Source organism: Ovis canadensis, chromosome 25, assembly GCF_042477335.2.
Source record: "Ovis canadensis isolate MfBH-ARS-UI-01 breed Bighorn chromosome 25, ARS-UI_OviCan_v2, whole genome shotgun sequence".
Lineage (NCBI taxonomy): Eukaryota > Metazoa > Chordata > Mammalia > Artiodactyla > Bovidae > Ovis > Ovis canadensis.
In genome coordinates, this window is record NC_091269.1 from 45,975,741 (window position 1) to 45,995,927 (window position 20,187).

A 20,187-nucleotide genomic window follows, 5' to 3' on the forward strand; every position below is an offset into this window, starting at 1 on the left:
AAGAAAGGTGGTCCAGGCAGAAGGAAGAGCAAATACAAAGACTCTGAAAGGAGAATTTTCTTGATGAATTATTACAGATCAACAAGGAGCATATAGAATTCCACTGTACTGTGGAATCCAGTTGTCAGATTTTCACATATCTGATCAATCCAGGGAAAGCAGTCTTACTAATGTTACTAATGACCTGCATTGGCAAATCCATCAGTCATTTCTCAGTCCTTCTATTATGTGGCCTCCCCAGCGAGATTTGGTAAGAGTCTTACCACAGATAAGGGTTAGGAGGCTACTACTATAATCCATAAATGCTGGGCTGGATGAAGCACAAGCTGGAATCAAGTTGCTGGGAGAAATATCAAATAACCTCAGATATGCAGATGACACCACCCTTGTGGCAGAAAGTGAAGAACTAAAGAGCCTCTTGATGAAAGTGAAAGAAGAGATTGAAAAAGTTGGCTTAAAGCTCAACATTTAGAAAACAAATATCATGGCATCCAGTCCCATCACTTCATGGCAAATAGATGGAGAAACAGTGGAAACAGTGGCTGACTTTATTTTTGGGGGCTCCAAAATCACTGCAGATGGTGACTGCAGCCATGAAATTAAAAGACGCTTACTCCTTGGAAGAAAAGCTATGACCAACCTAGAAAGCATATTAAAAAGCAGAGACATTACTTTGCCAACAAAGGTCCATCTAGTCAAGGCTATGGTTTTTCCAGTAGTCATGTATGGATGTGAGAGTTGGACTATAAAGAAAGCTGACCGGTGAAGAATTGATGCTTTTGAACTGTGGTGTTGGAGAAGACTCTTGAGAGTTCCTTGGACTGCAAGGAGATCCAACCAGTCCATCCTAAAGGAAATCAGTCCTGAATGTTCATTGGAAGGACTGATGTTGAAGCTGCAACTCCAATACTTTGGTCACCTGATACAAGGAGCTGACTCATTTGGAAAGACCCTGATGCTGGGAAAGATTGGGTGAGAGGAGAAAGGGACGACAGAGGATGAGATGGTTGGATGGCATCACTGACTCGATGGACATGAGTTTGAGTAAGCTCTGGGAGTTGGTGATGGACAGGGAGGTCTGGCGTGCTGAGATTCATGGGGTGGCAAAGAGTTGGACATGACTGAGTGACTGAACTGAACTGAACTATAATCCAGGTGAGAATTAATAGTATCTTGGGATAAAGGCGGTGGTGGAGGTGGTGAGAAGTAGTCAAATTCTGGATATATTTTGAAGGCGATCAAAATTGTTTTTCTAATGGACTGGATTTGGAATGTGAGAGAAAGAAAGAAGTCAAGGATGATTCCAAGATTTTGCCCTGAGTATGTGGGAGAACTGTTTCCGTTTACTGAAACTGGGAGAAGTTCATGAGAGGAGCAGTTTGGTAGGAGGAATATTAGATGTCTGATTTAGGGTGGTTTAAGTTCGTGATATCTTTTGGAGATGTAGAGTAGAAATTTGTATATATGTAGGGTTTAGGGATGAAGATGGGACTGGAAATATAGTTTTGGAAGTTATCAACATACATAAATTGTAACGGGGGGAAAGCAGCAGGACACAACTTTTGAAAGAATGACATAGCCCAGGGACACAACATAAACTGATTAGAATCAAATGGGACCAGAGATGGTAGACAAGACTAGACCTTGATCCTGAATCAGCAAGAGAAATGACACACCCAGAGGTGCCATGACAGTTCCAAGTCACTGGAAGACCAAGGAGTGGGCGGTGGCCCAAATCTAGGAAATCTCTGCCCCATCCCCAAAATAGTTGGAATAGTCCTCCCACTCATTAGCATATGAAATTACCCAGCCTATAAAAACTAACTATGCCGCATTTCACAGCCACTGGATTCACCCTCTGTGATGGCCCAGACTCTGTGGAGTGTGCTTCTCTCTGTTTCTGAATAAATCCACTTCTTACCTATCACTTTGTCTCTCACTGAATTCTTTCTGCAATGAGACATCAAGAACCTGAGCTTCATTAGGACCTGAAACCAGGTGCTGTGAGTTTTGGCTGGGTTCGGGTCCCAGTCATGTGGGTTCGAGTCCCAATCTGAGGTAAATGGTTTCAAAATGACATTTAAAGTTTCAAGACTAGGTAGACAAAGACATATAAATAGTATTTAAAGCCATGGAACTAAATGCACCTAGAAAGTGACGGTAGAGAGGGTAGAGCCCTTTACCAGGCCCGTATGCAGACGTCTGGAAGAGAAGAGAAGTAACTCATAAGGTAAAATTACTTTCTTTTAACAAAAGTTTCAAGGGGGAGGGGGGGGGCCAAATTCCAGCAAACCATGTAGGAGACCAATCACTGTGAGGACTGTGAAATGACCAGCGGATTTTACAAGGTGGAGGTTGAGGGTGACCTTGACCTTCTTGCTGTCAGTGGATGGTGGTGGTAAAAGGTCTGACAGGAATGAATTTAGGGAGGGAGAGTGAGGAAGAAATGGATGAAGCATGGGAATGTAAGGAAGAATATGGAGAAGTTTTGGCCATACCTTTGGCATGAAGGATCTCAGTTCCCTAGCCAGTGACTGAACCCAGGCCCCCAGTAGACTTAACCACTGGACCACTAGGGAAGTCCTGGTTTTGGTTTTTAAGATGGGATATATTATAGCATTTTGTGATAGGAATTATTTAACTGTCAAGAAATTTCGGTAAAAGGAAAGAGAGGAGACAACAAGAATAGACAGAGGCAGTGGACTGTGGGGCATGGCGACTTCATGGCTTTAGACAGTGACATGGATGACACTGATTTTCAGGAGGGAGGCAGTATGGTTAGGTATACTGCAGGCCAGCTGGCAGATCTGGAAGTGGGAACACAAGGAAGTTCTTTTCAGATAGCTTTTATTTTCTCAATGTAATAAGAAGCAAGGTTGTGGCCTCATTGGCTACATGTTCACCCTTGGAAATTTCTTCACATCCAACCTTCCTTTCCATTCTCATTGTTTACTTCCCCATGAAGACTCTAAGCTGGCCAATAGGGAGTATCCTGGTGGTGAAGAAATCAGCCTCTCCTTAATAATGAAACAGGAGGGAAGGGGGCAGGGCACAACATTTAAAAGAATAACATAGTTAGAATATGTGACATAAAGTGATTAGAACCAAATAGGCCCATGATGGACAAATGGACTTCCATTAGTCCTTGAGTCTCAGTATATGCTCACTGTAGCTCACCAGCAAGATAAATGACACAGCCACAGGTGCCCTGATGGTTCCAAGACCAAAAAGTGGGTGGTGGCCCAATTCCTGGAAATCTCCGCCCCTTCCCCATAATAGTTGGAATAATCCTCCCACTCATTAGCCTATGAAATTACCCAGCCCATAAAGCTAACCACACCACATTTGAAGGCTGCTCTTGCCTTCCGAGATGGCCCACCCTCTAAACACAGAGTGTGTTTCTCTCTAAGTAAATCCACTTATTACCTATCACTTTGTCTCTCACTGAATTCTTTCTGTGATGAGACATCGAGAACCTGAGCTTCATTAGGTCCAGAAACCAGATGTGTGATCTCAATTGCAGCACTGTGGGTTTTGGCCTGGCCACATGGGTTAGTCCCAAGCTGGGTTTTGGCTAGGTTCAAATCCTGGCACATGGGTTCAAGTCCCAATCTGAAGTGAAGGATTTCAATAAGACAGCCCTACACTTAGAGTCCCTTGGACAGCAGGGAGATCAAAGCAGTCCATCCTAAGGGAAATCAACCCTGAATATTCATTGGAAGGACTGATGCTGAAGCTACAACTCCAATACTTTGGCCACCTGATGTGAAGAGCTGACTCATTGGAAAAGATCCTGATGCTGGGGAAGATTGAGGGCAGGAGGAGAAGGAGATGACAGAGGATGGGATGATTGGATGGCATCAATCATCAATGGACACAAGTTCGAGCAAACTCAAGGAGATGGTGAAGGACAGGGAAGCCTGGCGTACTGAGTTCATGGGGTCACAAAGAGTCAAACACGACTGAGCAACTCAACAACAACAACACATTTAGAGAGCAAATTCATTTCCTGGGTTAGGAAGATCTCCTGGAGGAGGGCATGGCAACCCACTCCAGTATTCTTGCCTGGAGAATTCCATGGACAGAGGAGCCTGGCAGGTACAGTTCACAGGGTTGAAAAGAGTCAGACACGACACAAATGACTCAGCACGCACACATGCTCACGTAGAGAAAGTGAAGGTCTCCACAAATTGTTAGGTCCTTCATATGTGTTAAAGGATAAACACTAGGACACCTATCAAATAGCCTCTCAGAGGTTTGTTGACCCAGGACTGCTAGGTAGTCCCCTCTCCTGCTAAGTATGTCTTCCACCTCCTGAGTGTTATGAGGTCCCCCCTCCTTGGGCTGACAACAGGCACTTCATTTTGTGAAGAGGATGCTTGTGTGTAAAAGGTGACCTGTAATTTATTGTGTTAAGGAACTGGACTTTGATTGCTCAGCTGCTGCTGCTGCTGCTAAGTTGCTTCAGTCGTGTCCGACTCTGTGCGACCCCATAGACAGCAGCACACCAGGCTTCACCGTCCCTGGGATTCTCCAGGCAAGAACACTGGAGTGGGTTGCCATTTCCTTCTCCGATGCATGAAAGTGAAGTCGCTCAGTCATGTTCGACTCTGCGACCCCATGGACTGCAGCCTACCAGGCTCCTTCATCCATGGGATTTTCCAGGCAAGAGTGTTGGAGTGGGGTGCCATTGCCTTCTCCTGATTGCTCAGCTATTGGCTGGTAAACCCGCCTCTTCTTTCCCACAAGGCAAATCAATTTTGAGTTCATAGTAATAATTTGGCTTGGTTGGCAGGGTCTGGAGTAGTATGGATCTGAAGAGGTAGGCCGGGTGGGAGTCTGTGTGTGGCAGGACATTTTCCTGCCTTATTTCACAGAACTGTTTCAATTCAGAAAGCCTGTATTGTTTCAGAAGGGATTATAAATTGAGCCTGAATGCTGGTCTACCCAACCTCTATGTAATCACTGTCTCTGTTTCCTAAAAATCCCAAACCAGGTGTCATGTTTTTTGTGCAGGAGCACTTTGACTTTCTACGGTTCTTTCCCAGTTCAAAGGCCAGGAAGAGAGCCACATTTTTGCTCAGTTTATGTTAAATATTATGGCCCTTGGTTTATAGATGTTGTTTAAAAATGGAACTGATATTCAGGCTGACTTGAAATTAGTTTTTCCTTGATAGTTCTTGAAATCAAGATGTCATGATGATGATCTAAGGAAAAAATTAGAAATTTTATCCTGATTAGCTGAATCATGGTATGGCTGGGAGGATGAGGTCTGAAAAGAGACATAATATCCTTAATTGCCTCCACAGATATCCAGGTGAAGTCACTGCGGAAATGAATCTCCCATTGAATCTCAGCTTCTCATTTTGCTCCCAGAGCTGAAACAGCCCTTGTGTTAGGTGACCACCAGCCTCCAGATTTCTTGGAGGATACCAAGAATTCAGTCTGACCTTAACATGCTTTGATCTCCCATGGTTCCCTCCTCATCTCTCTTCAGATACATCTCACCCCACCTCTATCCATCTGCTGGTCCTCCTTAAATATCTCTTGCGTGCGCATGCTAAGTTGCTTCAGTCGTGTCTCTTTGTGACTCCATGGATGTAGCCTGCCAGGCTCCTCTGTCCATGGGATTTCCCAGGCATGAATACTGGAGTCGGTTGCCATTTCCTTCTCCAGTAGATCTTCCCGACACAGGGGTCTAACCCACATCTCTTATGTCTCCTGCACTTGCAGGAGAGTTCTTTATTTTTTAATTTTTAAAAATTTTTATTTTTACTTTATTTTACTTTACAATACTGTATTGGTTTTGCCATACATCGACATGAATCCACCACGGGTGTACATGTGATCCCAAACATGAACCCCCCCTCCCACCTCCCAGGAGAGTTCTTTATAACTAATGCCACCTGTCCAAATCTAACTAGTTCTTCAGGACTAAGCTTAAACTCTATCTCCTCTGTGGAGAGATAGAATTAATTTAAGTCAGATGTTTGGGATTCCCTGGTGGTCTAGTGTCTAAGACTCCGAGCCCCCAGTGTAGGGGACCCGGGTTGGATCCCTGGTTGGGGAACTAGATCCCACATGCCACCACTGAGAGTTCACATGCTGCAACTAAGACCCGAGGCGGTTCCCAAAACAACATCAGCAGACAGAAAGGCAGATGTTTATCCTGAAAGCCAGGCACTCTAGAGTTTCAGGGATTCAGAGATGCGCTGTGAATAAAGGACACAACCCGGCATCAGGGAGGCTGCAGTCTAGTAAGGGAGGTATTGCTTGCCCAGGTGGCACAGTAGTAAAGAATCTGCCTGCCAGTGCGAGAGACGTGGGTTTGATCCTGGATTGGAAAGATCCCCTGGAGAAGGAAACGGCAACCCGCTCCAGGATTCTTGCCTGGAAAATTCCATGGACAGAGAAGACTGGAGGGCTACAGTCCATGGAGTTGCAAAGAGTCAGACACGGCTGAATGACTGATCTTGCACATATGCAAGGGAGGTGTTAAAAGAATTAGAGGACAGTGTGGTAAGCACGACAGTGGGGTTGGGTGTAAACTTGAAGAGGCGCAGAAGAGGGAGTTGTTACTTGTGTGTGTAGAAGGGGAAAGCTGTCCTCAGGGAGATGACATCGGAGGCTGAGGCTGAGAAAGGGCTGACTCTCCAAGAGCTCTCCTTGCGTTGAATTCCCATAACACTTAAACCTGACCCCTCCATGGAAACCTGGCTTGATTGCCTTGCACAGTTGTTGCTCTTCACTTGTGAGTCTGATTACATCCTGTCTCATACTAAAGCAGGATGGAGATCTTGCCATCATACTCTCCATGGTCAGATCACTAGCCTGATACCAAATAGGGGCTCAATACATATTTGTTAAATGAACAGAATGACAGGTTTTTCTGTTCCCAAACACTTAATCCAGAGTTTCCCTGAGCAAGCCGGGGTAAATTCCTTCCTAAGGCTTCAGGAAGAAGTGCCAAGTCAGTGGAATGTCCCCTGTTTCCTGTCCTTTGCTCTTTTGCTCTGACTCCCCAGTGTCCCCTGCTGCCTCCAAATGTGACCCACCAAGGCCTCCCTTTCGGAGAGTTCTAGGCTCCAAAATGTCTCTGAAGAATCTCCCTTTTTATTGATAAATGATGAAATGCAGCTGTGTGAATGGTTGAGCATAAGGCTTTCCAATGTATGCTTTTAAGATATGAGTTTGATTTTGGAAACATGTGAATGTTCACCTATTAAAAATATAGAGAGGGAAACCTAAATCTTGCTTTTAAGATGATGTACAATTCACCTGAGTGTGAATGACTGATGAATTTTCAATCTGAGCTTTAACAAACTATTTGTTGGGTGAACACAAGAAGATTTCCCTATAGCATCTCTGGATCTCCACTTCAGGCATTTGCTCTTTCTCCCTAGAGAAGGAGGAGACCTCACAACTATGGACAGCCAGAGGCTGGAGGATAAGGGCACTTGAAGCCCTTTCTATCATACATGTCTGCTTCAAGGACATCCTACCAAGCATGGGTTCTTTTGATTCAAACTCCTTTCGACGGCCTCTATTCCCAGCTTCTATTAGGCAAGAGATGGAGCTGGTTAAGACACTGATTCAGACTTCATGTGTTCATGGTTAGTTGGTCTTGAAATTGGGAAAACCCAGGTGGTTAGCAGATTCCCTAGACTCCCTTCCTGGGTCCACACATATCTGTCTATCTACTAGGTATTTCTACTGGGATCTGTCTCAGGCATCTTATCATATCAAAAAATTGCCTCATCATTCTCCAGCCAAACCTGGCTCTCTCGGCGGCCTCCCAACCCTCCTGAAGATCACTATCACATATGCAGTTACACAAACAAATCTGGGTTTCAGGCTGAGTTATTTCCTCTCCCTCACCATCCTTGATTTGAACACCTCATCCTCACACCTCACCTCAGGCGTGATTGAAACATCTTTCAAATCTCCAAATCTGTTAGGAACTCTCCATCTCTGCAGTCATTCCCCTAATCCAGGCTTCCAGCATCTGTTAACTGGATTATTATAGCAGTCTCCAACCTGGATCCTGCTCCAATCCATCTGTAGCCTTGTAGGTAAAGTCATCATTCCAAAATGCAAAGCTCATTATGTCATCTTCCTGCTTAAAACCCTTCAGTGGCTCCTACGTGGCATTAAGACAGAAGTCCAAACTCCTATTGCGGTCCTATAGAATTTGGTTCTATTTTTCTTTTCATCCTTATATAAAGCCATCTGGGCTTGGTATTTTTTGTTCTAAGATTTTTAACTACTGATTCAATTTACTATTGTTCAGTTGCTAGAAGGTGAAGGTGGAGTTGCTCAGTCGTGTCCGACTCTTTGCGACCCCATGGACTGTAACCTACTAGGCTTCTCTGTCCATGGGATTCTCCAGGTAAGAATACTGGAGTGGGTTGCCATTTCCTTCTCCAGGGGATCTTCCCGACCCAGGGATCGAACCCGGGTCTCCCACATTGGAGGCAGACGCTTTAACCTCAGTCGCTAAGTCGTGTTCAACTCTTTGTGATCCCACGGACTGCCGCACTCCAGGCTTCCTTGTCCTTCACTCTCTCTCAGAGTTTGCTCAAATTCGTGTCCATTGAGTTGGTGATGCTATCAATTTACTATAGCTTAGTCTATTCCAAGTTTGATCTGTGGGTTGGGAAGATCCCCTGGAGAAGCAAACGGCTACCCACTCCAGTATTTTTGCGTGAAGAATTCCATGGACAGAGGAGCCTGGAGAGCTATAGTCCATGGGGTCACAAAGAGTCAGACATGACTGACTTACACTTTCACTTTCATAGTCTATTCAGATTTTTATTTTTTTATTGTGTCTAGGAAGTTATATTTCCTAGGCAACTATTCACTTCAGATTTATTGGCATAAGTTGTCCATAGTATTATTATTTAAACTGTGATAGTATCTAGTTATATACATTTGAAAATTCTTAAAATTTATTTTTTCTCTTTGTTATTATTTTGTCTGGGTTTTAATCTGTTGTTCTTCTCCCAACTTTTTGAGGCAGATGCCTAGCTTATTAATTGTCAGCCCATCTTCTGTAAATAAGTATGGAAGTTGTTAAGATGTTTCTAACTTTCCCTTTAACTGTGTCTGACAAGTTTTCATATGTAGTATTTTCACTATCATATTCAATTCTAACTTTTAAAAAATTTCCATCACGATGTTTTCTATAACCTATTAGTTGTCTACAAGTGTGTTTCAAAATGCCCAACTATATTTCTTATCTTTTTTGTGAATGACCACCAATCTTAATCCTTGGGTCACAAAATCACTCCCAGTCTGTACTTCCTGGATACATCTTAGAACTGCCATCCCCAGAGACATGCTTTTTGGCCTTTGGACTTTTACATACTTTGTTTCCTCTGCCCAGACACTCCTCCTCCTCGCTTTATTAACTCCTTCTCAATGGTCCCAAAGAAGGGCGATGCCAAACAATCTTCAAATTACCACACAATTGCACTCATTTCACATGCTGGTAAGGTCATGCTCAAAATCCTCCAAATTAGGCTTCAAAAGTATGTGAACCAAGAACTTCCAGATGTACAAATTGGATTTAGAAAGGCAGAGGAACCAGAGATCAAATCGCCAACATCTCTTGGATCACATAAAAAGCAAGAGAATTCCAGATAAATATCTATTTCTGCTTCATTGACTATGCTAAAGCCTTTGACTGTGTGGATCACAACAAACTGTGGAAAATTCTTAAAGACATGGGAATACCAGATCATTACCTGCCTCCTGAGAAACCTGTATGCAGGTCATGAAGCAATAGTTAGAACCAGACACGGAACAATGGACTGGTTCAAAATTGGAAAAGGAGTATGTCTAGCCTGTACCCTGCTTATTTAACTTCTATGCACAATACATCATGTGAAATACTGGACCAGATGAAGCACAACCTGGAATCAAGATTGCCGGGAGAAATACCAATAATCTCAGATATACAGATGACACCACCCTTATGGCAGAAAGCAAAGAGGAACTAAAGAGCCTCTTGATGAAGGTGAAAAAGGAGAGTGAAAAAGCTGTCTTAAGACTAAACATTCAAAAAACTAAGATCATGGCATCTGGTCCCATCACTTCACAGCAAACAGATGGGGAAACAATGGAAACAGTGATGGACTTTATTTTCTTGGGCTCCAAAATCACTGTGGATGGTGACTGCAGCCATGAAATTAAAAGACGCTCGCTCCTTGGAAGAGGAGCTATGACAAACCTAGACAGCATGTTAAAAAGGAGAGACATCATTTTGCTGACAAAGTTCTGTTTAGTCAAAGCTATGGTTTTTCCAGTAGTCATGTATGTATATGAGTGTTAGATCATCAAGAAGGCTGAGTGCCAAATAGCTGATGCTTTTGGACTGCGGTGCTGAAGACTCTTGAGAGTCCCTTGGACTGCAAGGAGATCAAACCAGTCAATCCTAAGGGAAATCAACCCTGAGTATTCACTGGAAGGACTGACTCTGAAGCTGAAGCTCCAATACTCTGGCCCCCTGATGTGAAGAGTTGATTCATTGGAAAAGACCCTGATGCTAGAAAATATTAAAGGCAGGAGAAGAGGACAGCAGAGAACAAGATGGTTGGATGGCATCACCGACTTGATGGGCATGAATTTGAGCAAGGTCCGGGAGATAGAGAAGATCAGAGAAGCCTGGCATGCTGCAGTCCATTGGTCTGAAGAGTCAGACAGGACTGAGCAACTGAATAATAACAACAACTCAACCACCAGGTCTCATATTTTCTTAATTAAAAAAAAATTCTCTGCACATCTGACTTGAAATTCCAATCTGGATTAGACAGCCTTCTGCTTTTCTAAGTGCTATCACACAGCTTACATTTAACCTACTGCTTGTTGTTGTTGTTTTTTTCCCTCACTTTGAATTTCCTTCTGCAAACTCCTTGAAGACTCTGCTCAATGCCCGGCCACATGACTCTTACCCTCTCACTTGCTGGTAATTCCTGTTCTGGAGCCACAGAGAACGATACATGGCTGCTTCCCTTCTCTCAGGAGTATCATCATATCCACCGCATCTTTTTTTTATGGTTATGGTCCATCACTGGCTGTTCATTCAGCTCCAGCCCACGCCACCCAGGTCCCTGGGGGGCCTGTTCTCCAGAGCAGGACTGGGGCCAGGCTGGACTCCAGCTGATTCCCCTACCCTGCTCCAGCTCAGTGACTCCCTTGCACTGAGCCTTCTTGCCAGCAGGTGGCACCCAAAGCCTGTAAGCTGAACTACTCTGTCCCACGTTGTTTTTCTGAGCTGCTTATTGGGACACATTACCTGGCTTGGGCTGTGCTTGGGCTTGGAGAGGAAGCTCTGGCCTGTGGACCTGGCTCCTGGCTCCTATGCTGCTGTCCTTTCCTCCTGATCTAGTAGCAGTCATTGCCTGGACTTCCCCTTTGCCTCATAGTCTGATTCAGTGTGTAGGTAGTTCAGTTCAGTTCAGTCGCTCAGTCGTCCCCGACTCTGCAACCCCATGAATCACAGCACGCCAGGCCTCCCTGTCCATCACGAACTCTCAGAGTTCACCCAAACTCACGTCCATCAAGTCGGTGATGCCATCCAGCCATCTCATCCTCTGTCGTCCTCTTCTCCTCCTGCCCCCAATCCCTCCCAGCATCAGGGTCTTTTCCAATGAGTCATCTCTTCTCATGAGGTGGCCAAAGTATTGGAGTTTCAGCTTCAGCATCAGTCCTTTCAATGAACACCCACAACTGATCTCCTTTAGGATGGACTGGTTGGATCTCCTTGCAGTCCAAGGGACTCTCAAGAGTCTTCTCCAACACCACAGTTCAAAAGCATCAATTCTTTGACGCTCAGCTTTCTTCACAGTCCAACTCTCGCATCCATGCATGACCACTGGAAAAACCATAGCCTGACTAGACTGACCTTTGTTGGCAAAGTAATGTCTCTGCTTTTCAATATGCTATCTAGGTTGGTCGTAACTTTCCCTTCTAAGGAGTAAGCGTCTTTTAAATTCATGGCTGCAATCACCATCTGCAGTGATTTTGGAGCCCCCAAAAATAAAGTCTGACACTGTTCCCACTGTTTCCCCATCTATTTCCCATGAAGTGATGGGACCAGATGCCAAGATCTTAGTTTTCTGAATGTTGAGATTAAGCCAACATTTTCACTCTCCTCTTTCACTTTCATCAAGAGGCTTTTTATTTCCTCTTCACTTTCTGCCGTAAGAGTGGTGTCATCTGCATACCTGAGGTTACTGATACGTCTCCCAGCAATCTTGATTCCAGCTTGTGCTTCTTCCAGCCCAGCATTTCTCATGATGTACTCTGCATATAAGTTAAATAAGCAGGGTGACAATATACAGCCTTGACGTACTCCTTTTCCTATTTGGAAACAGTCTGTTGTTCCATGTCCAGTTCTAATTGTTGCTTCCTGACCTGCATTTTTGAATATCATGTATGTTCTTATGCTCTTTCCTTACTAACCGTCTCTCCACATTCTCCCTGCTTCCTCTTAGATAATCTAGGAAACCTATCTGAGCCCATCAAGGAAGCCCAGCAGCTTGGCTCCCCTCTTAGTTTCTTTTCCTGTCCAAAGCCTAAGGGCTAGAACTGCAGTTATTATTTTTTCTTTTAAATATTATAACAAAAAATTTTTTTTTGGCTGTGATGGGTCTTTGTTGCTGTGTGAAGGACTACCTCTAGCTGCAAGTGGGGCTACTCTTTGTTGTGCTGGGTGGGCTTCTCCCTGCAGTGGCTTCTCTTGTTGTGGAGCACAGGCTCTAGGGGCATGGGCTTCAGCGGTTGAAGCTCACAGTCTCAATAGCTGCAGCTCGTGCGCCCTAGAGCACTGGCTCAGTAATTGTGATGCTCAGGCTTAGCTGCTCTTCCTGGACCAGGATCGAATCTTCCCGGACCAGGGATCGAACCCACGTCTCCCGCACTGGCAGGTGGATTCTTATCCACTATACCACCAGGGAAATCCTTTTTTTTTTTTTTTTTTTTAAGTAGAGAACAAAAAGTAGACAACTTTTGTTTGTATGTGTGTTTAGGAGTGTCACTGACCTGGAGAAGGAAATGGCAACCCACTCCAGTATTCTTGCCTGGAGAATCCCAGGGACAGAGGAGCCTGGTGGGCTGCCATCTATGGGGTCACATGGAGTCAGACAAGACTGAAGTGACTTAGCAGCAGTAGCAGCTGACCTGGGTCCCTGAATTCTTTAACAGAAATTGATGAGGCCAGATAAGGAATTCGGGCGAGGCTATATTGGGACTTAGACTAGCACAAAAGGGCAAGAACAGGTAACAAATGCCCTTGCTCGCTCTCCCGTGGAGGGCAGGCTGGTTCCTTCAATGGGGTGAGAATAGGAGCAGATTCACAGCTGGGGCTGGAGGGTGGGTTCGGTGTTCTGCCCATTCCCTTGAAGGCGCCAAGGGATCATGCGCAGTACCCTGCTTTTGCTCCTGGCACCTAAGTGGCAGTTGGTCTGTAGCTTTATATCTTATTGTCCATAACTGCACTGACTGAGGCAGGCATGCTGTTATTTTTAATCCCGTGTAGTTTCTCTGCATTCTGTTGCTCAAGGAGATGTTTGTCCAGCTGCAAGTGCAAGCACTCTGGGAAAGGGTCCCAGACTCCAGTCTCTCAGGAGGAATTTCCTGAGGCACTGCTAGTATCACCTCTACATTGTCTGAGAAATATTTTAAAATTAGCTTTTGGTGGTGGACAGTTCCTTTGATCACGTCACTGCTTTGGGTCTGAACTTGGTGGGTGACAATCTCACAAAAATTACATCAAATTACAGCAGTGTTTTTATAGGTGGGCAAGTGATCCTTGGGAGGTAATGGAGGGGCTACTAATCTTGTCTGGAAGAGGGTCAACAAAGGGACAGTTTGATGCGACCCTTGATGGCAGAGGGGAAGGTTATCCTGTCTAGGTAGAAAAACAATGGGAATAAAAGGAGAACCACAAATCAGCCTTCTGTATTCCCAAACTCTGCCTGTTAAAATCCCCTCAGCCTACTCATAGGCATCTTTGGTGAAAGCCTCCCTTGGGTACCAAGGAATACGTACCCCAAGAAAGCACAGACTGGAAGATACTGGCAAACTCCTTTGAGAGATAATCTGGTCTCTTCTGGGTGCCTTAGCTTGCGCCTCTCACCTGCACATTTGCCCTGCTGTGCCCAAGTGTGGCTCTCCCGTCTTCTTGACCGCCGGTATCTCCTCTGCTTCCTCAGGCTCTCCTAGGAGCTAATGGGAGTTCAGCTGGAATTTCAGCTACCTGTGCTCTTGACGCCGGGTCTCAAGATGTTGTGGGTGAGATCCTTACCCTGTCCTACTATGCTCTGGTTTTCAGCTTCGTGAACGCAGGCCAGTTGGCAGGTCTCTCCTTGGGAGGGAATGAATGCCCCACAAAGGCTGTGAATGGGACTCTTCTTTCAGGCTGGAGAGACAAGGACTGGGGAAGAGAGTGATTTGGGGACCATGGGACAAATTTAAGAAAAAGCTCATATTTTGCTGATCCTCAGCCCTGGGACAATGAGCAAGACAAAGGCTACACTTGGGTGCCAAGAATACTTACCCCAAGAAAGCACAGACTGGAAGACACTGGCAAATTCCTTTGAGAGATAATCTAATCTGCTCCCAGCAAAGATCTTAGGACTAGAGTTATTAAACCACTCTGGAGAAAATGCTGGGGTTGACACTGTCCACAAGTGCAGGCCCACATCTCTGCTCTTCTCTTGCTGATAAACACTCCCTACCAACTTTCAGGATTCGAATGAAGCACTGGGCTTTTGGTATTGTGGTTCTATTACACTGGCAGCTAGACCCTATCCTGCCAGGGAGCATTACCTGGAGGTTCTGGAGGTTGGAGGTACTCTGGAGAAGAGCTGAGGGAGAGGTTTCTGGACATGGAAGAAACCTCTGAGCCCATTAAGCTCAACCCTATCTGTCATTTTATAGTTGAGAAAACAGATGGGAAATTGCTTGCTTGCTTAAGGTCACACTGAGTTAGTGGCAGAGCTAAATCCATAGAAAACACTGGTTGCTATGGATTTTTCTTTTTTCTGTTTTTTGGCCATGCTGCAAGGCTTGTGGGATTTTATTAATAGTTCCCTGACCATGGACTGAACTAGGGCCCTTAGCGTGGGAATGTGGAGTCCTAACCCTTGGACCACCAGGGAATTCCCAGTTGCTATAGTGCTTAACACTGACATCTGCCATAACCAGATGATGTCTCATATCCCCCCCACCCCCCACCACCTGTATCTTATTTCCTTATCGTGGGGCATGAGTGATTATGGACCACCTAACGTGGTCCAGGATGAAATGCTATCCAAACCATGTTGAAAAATGCCACCACTAAGCTTCAGACCCTCACTTTTTGCTTATGCCTGAAGTGTCCTCTCAACAGGAAGAACCAGATTCTGGTAGAAAGAAAATAGGTCTGTCGCTAGCAGGATCTCAAAGCCAGCGGAGAAGTGAAATGGAAAGGGCCCTGGAGGATCCTAAAATAAAGGACACAGGAGCCTTTGTGTGTGGGGGTTGTTTATTGCAAACTGTTATTATTAAAGTGGTATTTTACAAGTGTTCTTACGACAGGACAGACAGGCTCTGAGCTGGGCCTCGGCTCCAGAGGCACACACCCGGAGGGGAAATGGCACTTGCAGGGAACGTGAGCTCAAAGGCTGTTCATTTCATAAGCACAGTCGTGCTGGAGTCTTCTCAGGAAGCCTGAGAGGAAAAGAAGGGAGTGGGGACAGCCATGAAGCAGCTGCTTTAAATTCCTAATCTCGCTCCATCCCCACTGTGCACAGGGCCTTCTGGGGCAGGCCTCAGAGCCACCCTGGGGACTGACACAAATCCATCCTTGGGCCCAGGCTTCCTGCCAACTCGGGGGGTCTTGGTCATCCTTGTTATCACTCATCACTGATTTACTTTTTCTGTCACAGATTTCCCAAATTTGTAGCTTAAAAACACCAGCAGGAGGAGAAGCAAGGAATGTTCTTGTTAATATAAATCCACAGCAAGATGGCTTGAGAACTGGGTGTTTCCCACGGTTGGCAGGTATGTGGACAGTTGCCTGCATTCTTTATCCATAGGTGCTTGAATGCATAGTAGTTTTGAACATGCAAAGGGTCTGCACTTTTAGGACTTGCTCATGTTTCTGAGAACCTCTAGAGAGACTCACTGGATCAGAATCAGCCTAGCAGAATGTGGGGACAGGGGAGACTTGGATCCTAAGATCATTCCCAGGAGAAAGGGAACACTACTTCCAGAAGTAGCAGCAGGGAGGCTGTGCCAAGGCTCTGCCCAAGGGTCCAGGTGCCTGGTGTGGAGAGGTGGCTCCTTGAGCAGTTTTGGGTTACTGTTTGGGCAAAGAGAAGTCCCAGGCAGTCTCCTGTGCACATTTCCACATGGCCTGCATGAGGCGGGTGAAGCCCATGTCTTTGGGCTTCTCTAAGCCTCTCATCAGCCGTTGCTTCATGATAGAAACAAACTCCTTATTGCTCAGCTCTCCATTGCCTAGAAGAAGAGGCAAACACAACAGGGATAAGTGAAGGCCTTGGAACAAAGATGAGAAAATTTCACTGTCACATTGTGTCAGTTCCAAAGCCTAGCACTCTCTCACAGCCAAATTCAATTCTCTCGGCTAAAAGTGAACTGATTTGTGTCTTCCTTGATGTTTTCGACTGCAACTCAGTGATGATTCAGTGTAGTGTGACAGAAGTTGAATGAGACTATATTATATGTCAGTTCCTGTGCTATGCTAGCTATTGAGAATAAAGAGATAAAAATGACTTTGTCCCTTGAAATACCATCAGATCGTGGGAGAGACAAGTACATTATTTAAGTATTATGGTAGATGTCATAATGGGGTAAACAGAGGATGCTATGGGGCACAGAGGAAGAATGTCTAACTCAGGATGGGCAAGGTACAATTACAGATCAGTAAAGACTTCCTGGAGGTGACTCTTCAGTTGACTCCCAAAGAATGAGCTGGAATTGGCCAAACACAGGGGAGTGAGATGGGGGAGGCATTTCAGCGGTGGTTGTAGCATAAGCAAAGGCACTGGCAGGAAGCAGTCCAGCTGCTGGAGAACCACACTGGGTGAGGTATTGGGGGACACACAGAGGTACAGGTGGGGCCAGGAAACCAATGAGGGAGGCAGGGAGACAGGTCCCTAAGGAGCCTGTATTCTCCTTAAAGGGTTTGTACTTTATCTTCAGGGCAGGAATGGACTGGAAGAAGGGAGGAAGATGCAGTTAGATTTTCATTTTGGATGGATTTCTCCGGCTGGATGATGACGGTGATGGCCTGGAGGGTGGCACAGCTGGAGTATGGGAGCCAGTTCGGAAGCTACTGTGACAGTCTAGGCTGGTACACTGGAGCTATCTGCAAGGCTCCATCAGAAACAGTGTCTACGTCAAGGGCAGTAAAGCTCAGTTCTCCTGCCGGACTCCAAAGGGCCCCACTTACCATCGCAATCAAAAAGTGCAAACACCACATCACACACATGATCTGAGAGTTCCACTTTGGCCACCGTCCGGGCCACCTGCTGCATGGTCACTGAAAGAAGAAAGATGTTGAGTTAGCCCAGCAGAGGGACTTTTGTTTTGCTTTTTCTGAATGAAAGGATAAAAATATTCCATCACAGTAAAAAATTTTCAGATGTACTTGTGATAATTCAGTTTTTAATCCATAACCACCCTTCCTTTTCACTTCAGGTTCCATTTTTTTCTATTGCTGCCACACTTTAGGAGGTATATATAATTAAGTAAGAATGCCTGGTAACAATTCATAGGGAAAGTAGATAAGAGGTTACCAACAGCTGGGAAGTTAGTGGTTAATGGGTACAGATTTATCATTTGGGGTGATGGAGAATTTTTGGAATAGTAGTGATGGTTGTATAACATTGTGAATGTAATGAATGCCACTGACATACTTAAAAAATGGCTTAAATGGCAGCTTTTGTTATATATATTTTACCATAATAAAAATTTTAAAAGTTAAAATTCACATAATATTTAAGAATGGAATTCTAAGTCTCCAGCATATAGTGGTGGCTTTTCTAATAACTTATTACCAGAAGAGTGCCTTGCAAAAAAGTAAAGAATAGCTGATATTATCATAGTTTCCATCTTGGCATTTCCCTCCCACTGGAAAGAACACAGTAACAAACAGTCAAAGAAATAATGAGGCAACCAAAGGATGGGGAGATGAGAAACAAGGAGGCTAGTTTGACTGCACTGAGGCTTCGCCACCAGTTGCTGATGAACAGCGGAAATGCACAGCTGGGCTCCTGCCCCTCCTCCTGACAGGTTTTCCATCACCCACTTTGTTTTTTCCAACTGTGCCCCTTGAGAGAAGCAGTGGCCCCCATCTCGCTAGATCAGAATACAGTGTTTTTTTTTTTTCCCCCAGACTTCATCAGAAAATCTCCTCTCCTGCCGTTTTCCCTTTCTCTGACATTTACTGTTAAACACTAGCAATCATGTGAAAATTGGGTTCTCACGAAAAACAAGCCAGGAAGGAGATTAAGCGATTTCCCCTGCCTTCTCTGTCATTTATCCTCAAGCCTGATCTAGCTACATCTAGAAATTATGTTATTGCTTATAGACACACTCTTAAGTGAGGTAAAACTCAGTGGAGAGAAGAAGATGAATTTCTATTCATGAATCAACTAGCAACGAAGTGTTTGTATCTATAAACCTCAGTCGCTAAGTCCTGTCTGATTCTTTGTGACCCCAAGGATTGTAGCCTGCCAGGCTCCTCTGTCCACTGCCGCTTCCAGAAGCAATGTAAACTTTTTAAAGTCAGTGTGTTTTCTCTGCTTATTTCACTCCTATAATTTCAGTTCTTTCTTGTCATTTTTTCCTTTGCATTTGATCTCTCGTTTTACCTCTATGGCCTCCATGCATTCCCCACAGTGCTCTCAAGGTCAGCTGATACAAATGCCAGAGCAAGGCAGAGGAGCAAGGTGACGCAGGAGGAAAACTGTGCTTGCAGTCATAAGACCTGCGCTCTAGTCCTGGCTCCACCAACTTGCTCGTGTGACCCTGATGGAGTTATGTGATCTCTTTGGATACAGTTTCTCATATCCAAAAGAGGAGATGCCACAAGATAACTGCTAAGGCGGCTTAGTAGTGCAAAGAGTGGTTCACTGGCGTTTTCCAGGATCTGAGGGTGACGGACAGGAGTGGAGGTACACAGAAATAGCTGAGGATCTTGTGTGGTGAAGGACAGAAGAAAGGTATAAAGGCCACAAGCTGGGCTGTGTCTCAGTGTCCACAGGCTCTGGCTGGAGGGGACTAGGCTGCTCACAGGGCGTGAAGAGCCAGAATCCTCCTCTTGCGGCTTTAGGTTACCGCTCACACTGCACTTCCTCCCAGGACATGAGTCAGCATGAACGAGGAATCAACATCCCTTGGAACTACAAGACTTAAGCAGACTCCTGTGTGGATGTTCATGAGATGTTAAGTGCTGCCAGGGGAGATGGGGCCTCTACCAGACTGTGGAAGTTTTAGGGTTTAGAAACTTCTCCTGGTAGGTCTAGACACTTTATTCTCTCAGTTGGCTCAGGAAGAACCAATTCCTGCTAACTAAATGGCCTGGGGAAGGAAGAGAAAGCAGAAGGCCAATTTACAAGGAAAGCAGTTAACTATTAAGAGAACTAAAGAGATAACAGCTGGTCATTATACTTCTCAGTAGGAAAATCTACTAAGGAAACTCAATCCACCTCAGAAGTTTGCTCAGTGAAAAGAGAATAAGATCAGAAGACCCTGGGTGCTCTCAAATTGTGGTCACTTACCAGAATACCCTAGGCAGCCACAGAAATGTGTCCTGAGAAGTGGTGCAAAACCTGTTCTATATTAGATAAATACGGACACTTTATGTTAACCATTCCTTTCTCTGCCAATGTTTGTTAACCATGCCCTTTTCACAACAATACCACACCTGTTTTAACTGATAACTATACCTCTTTTTCTCTCAGGGCACAGTGCCCATCATCAATTCTTCTTGATGCTCCCAGTGCCCATCCTATTCCCTATGAAGATGATCTTATCCTCTAAATAAATCATTAAATAAATACTATTCAATGTCAGTGAGAGCTCTTGGCTTTTTCGGGTGAAAAACTCACTGAAGTGTTATTAAGTGGTTGCAGAACAGAGACTTCTTGAATTCCACAGGTGAGAATGCCTCAT

General features: G+C 44.9%; 1 protein-coding gene across 2 annotated transcripts in view; it reads right to left on the reverse strand.

The window, feature by feature from the left end:
* Positions 1-15,511: 15,511 nt before the first annotated feature.
* The window catches only part of MICU1 (mitochondrial calcium uptake 1), a 238,321-nt gene continuing 233,645 nt past the window's right edge, over positions 15,512-20,187 (reverse strand). For both annotated transcript variants that reach the window (XM_069572031.1, XM_069572032.1), the window contains exons 11-12: positions 17,462-17,551; positions 15,512-16,506 (exon numbers count right to left, since the gene is read on the reverse strand). In XM_069572031.1, the coding sequence (XP_069428132.1) occupies positions 16,346-16,506; positions 17,462-17,551 (251 nt within the window). In that variant the 3' untranslated portion in view covers positions 15,512-16,345. The remainder of the gene's footprint in view (positions 16,507-17,461; positions 17,552-20,187) is intronic.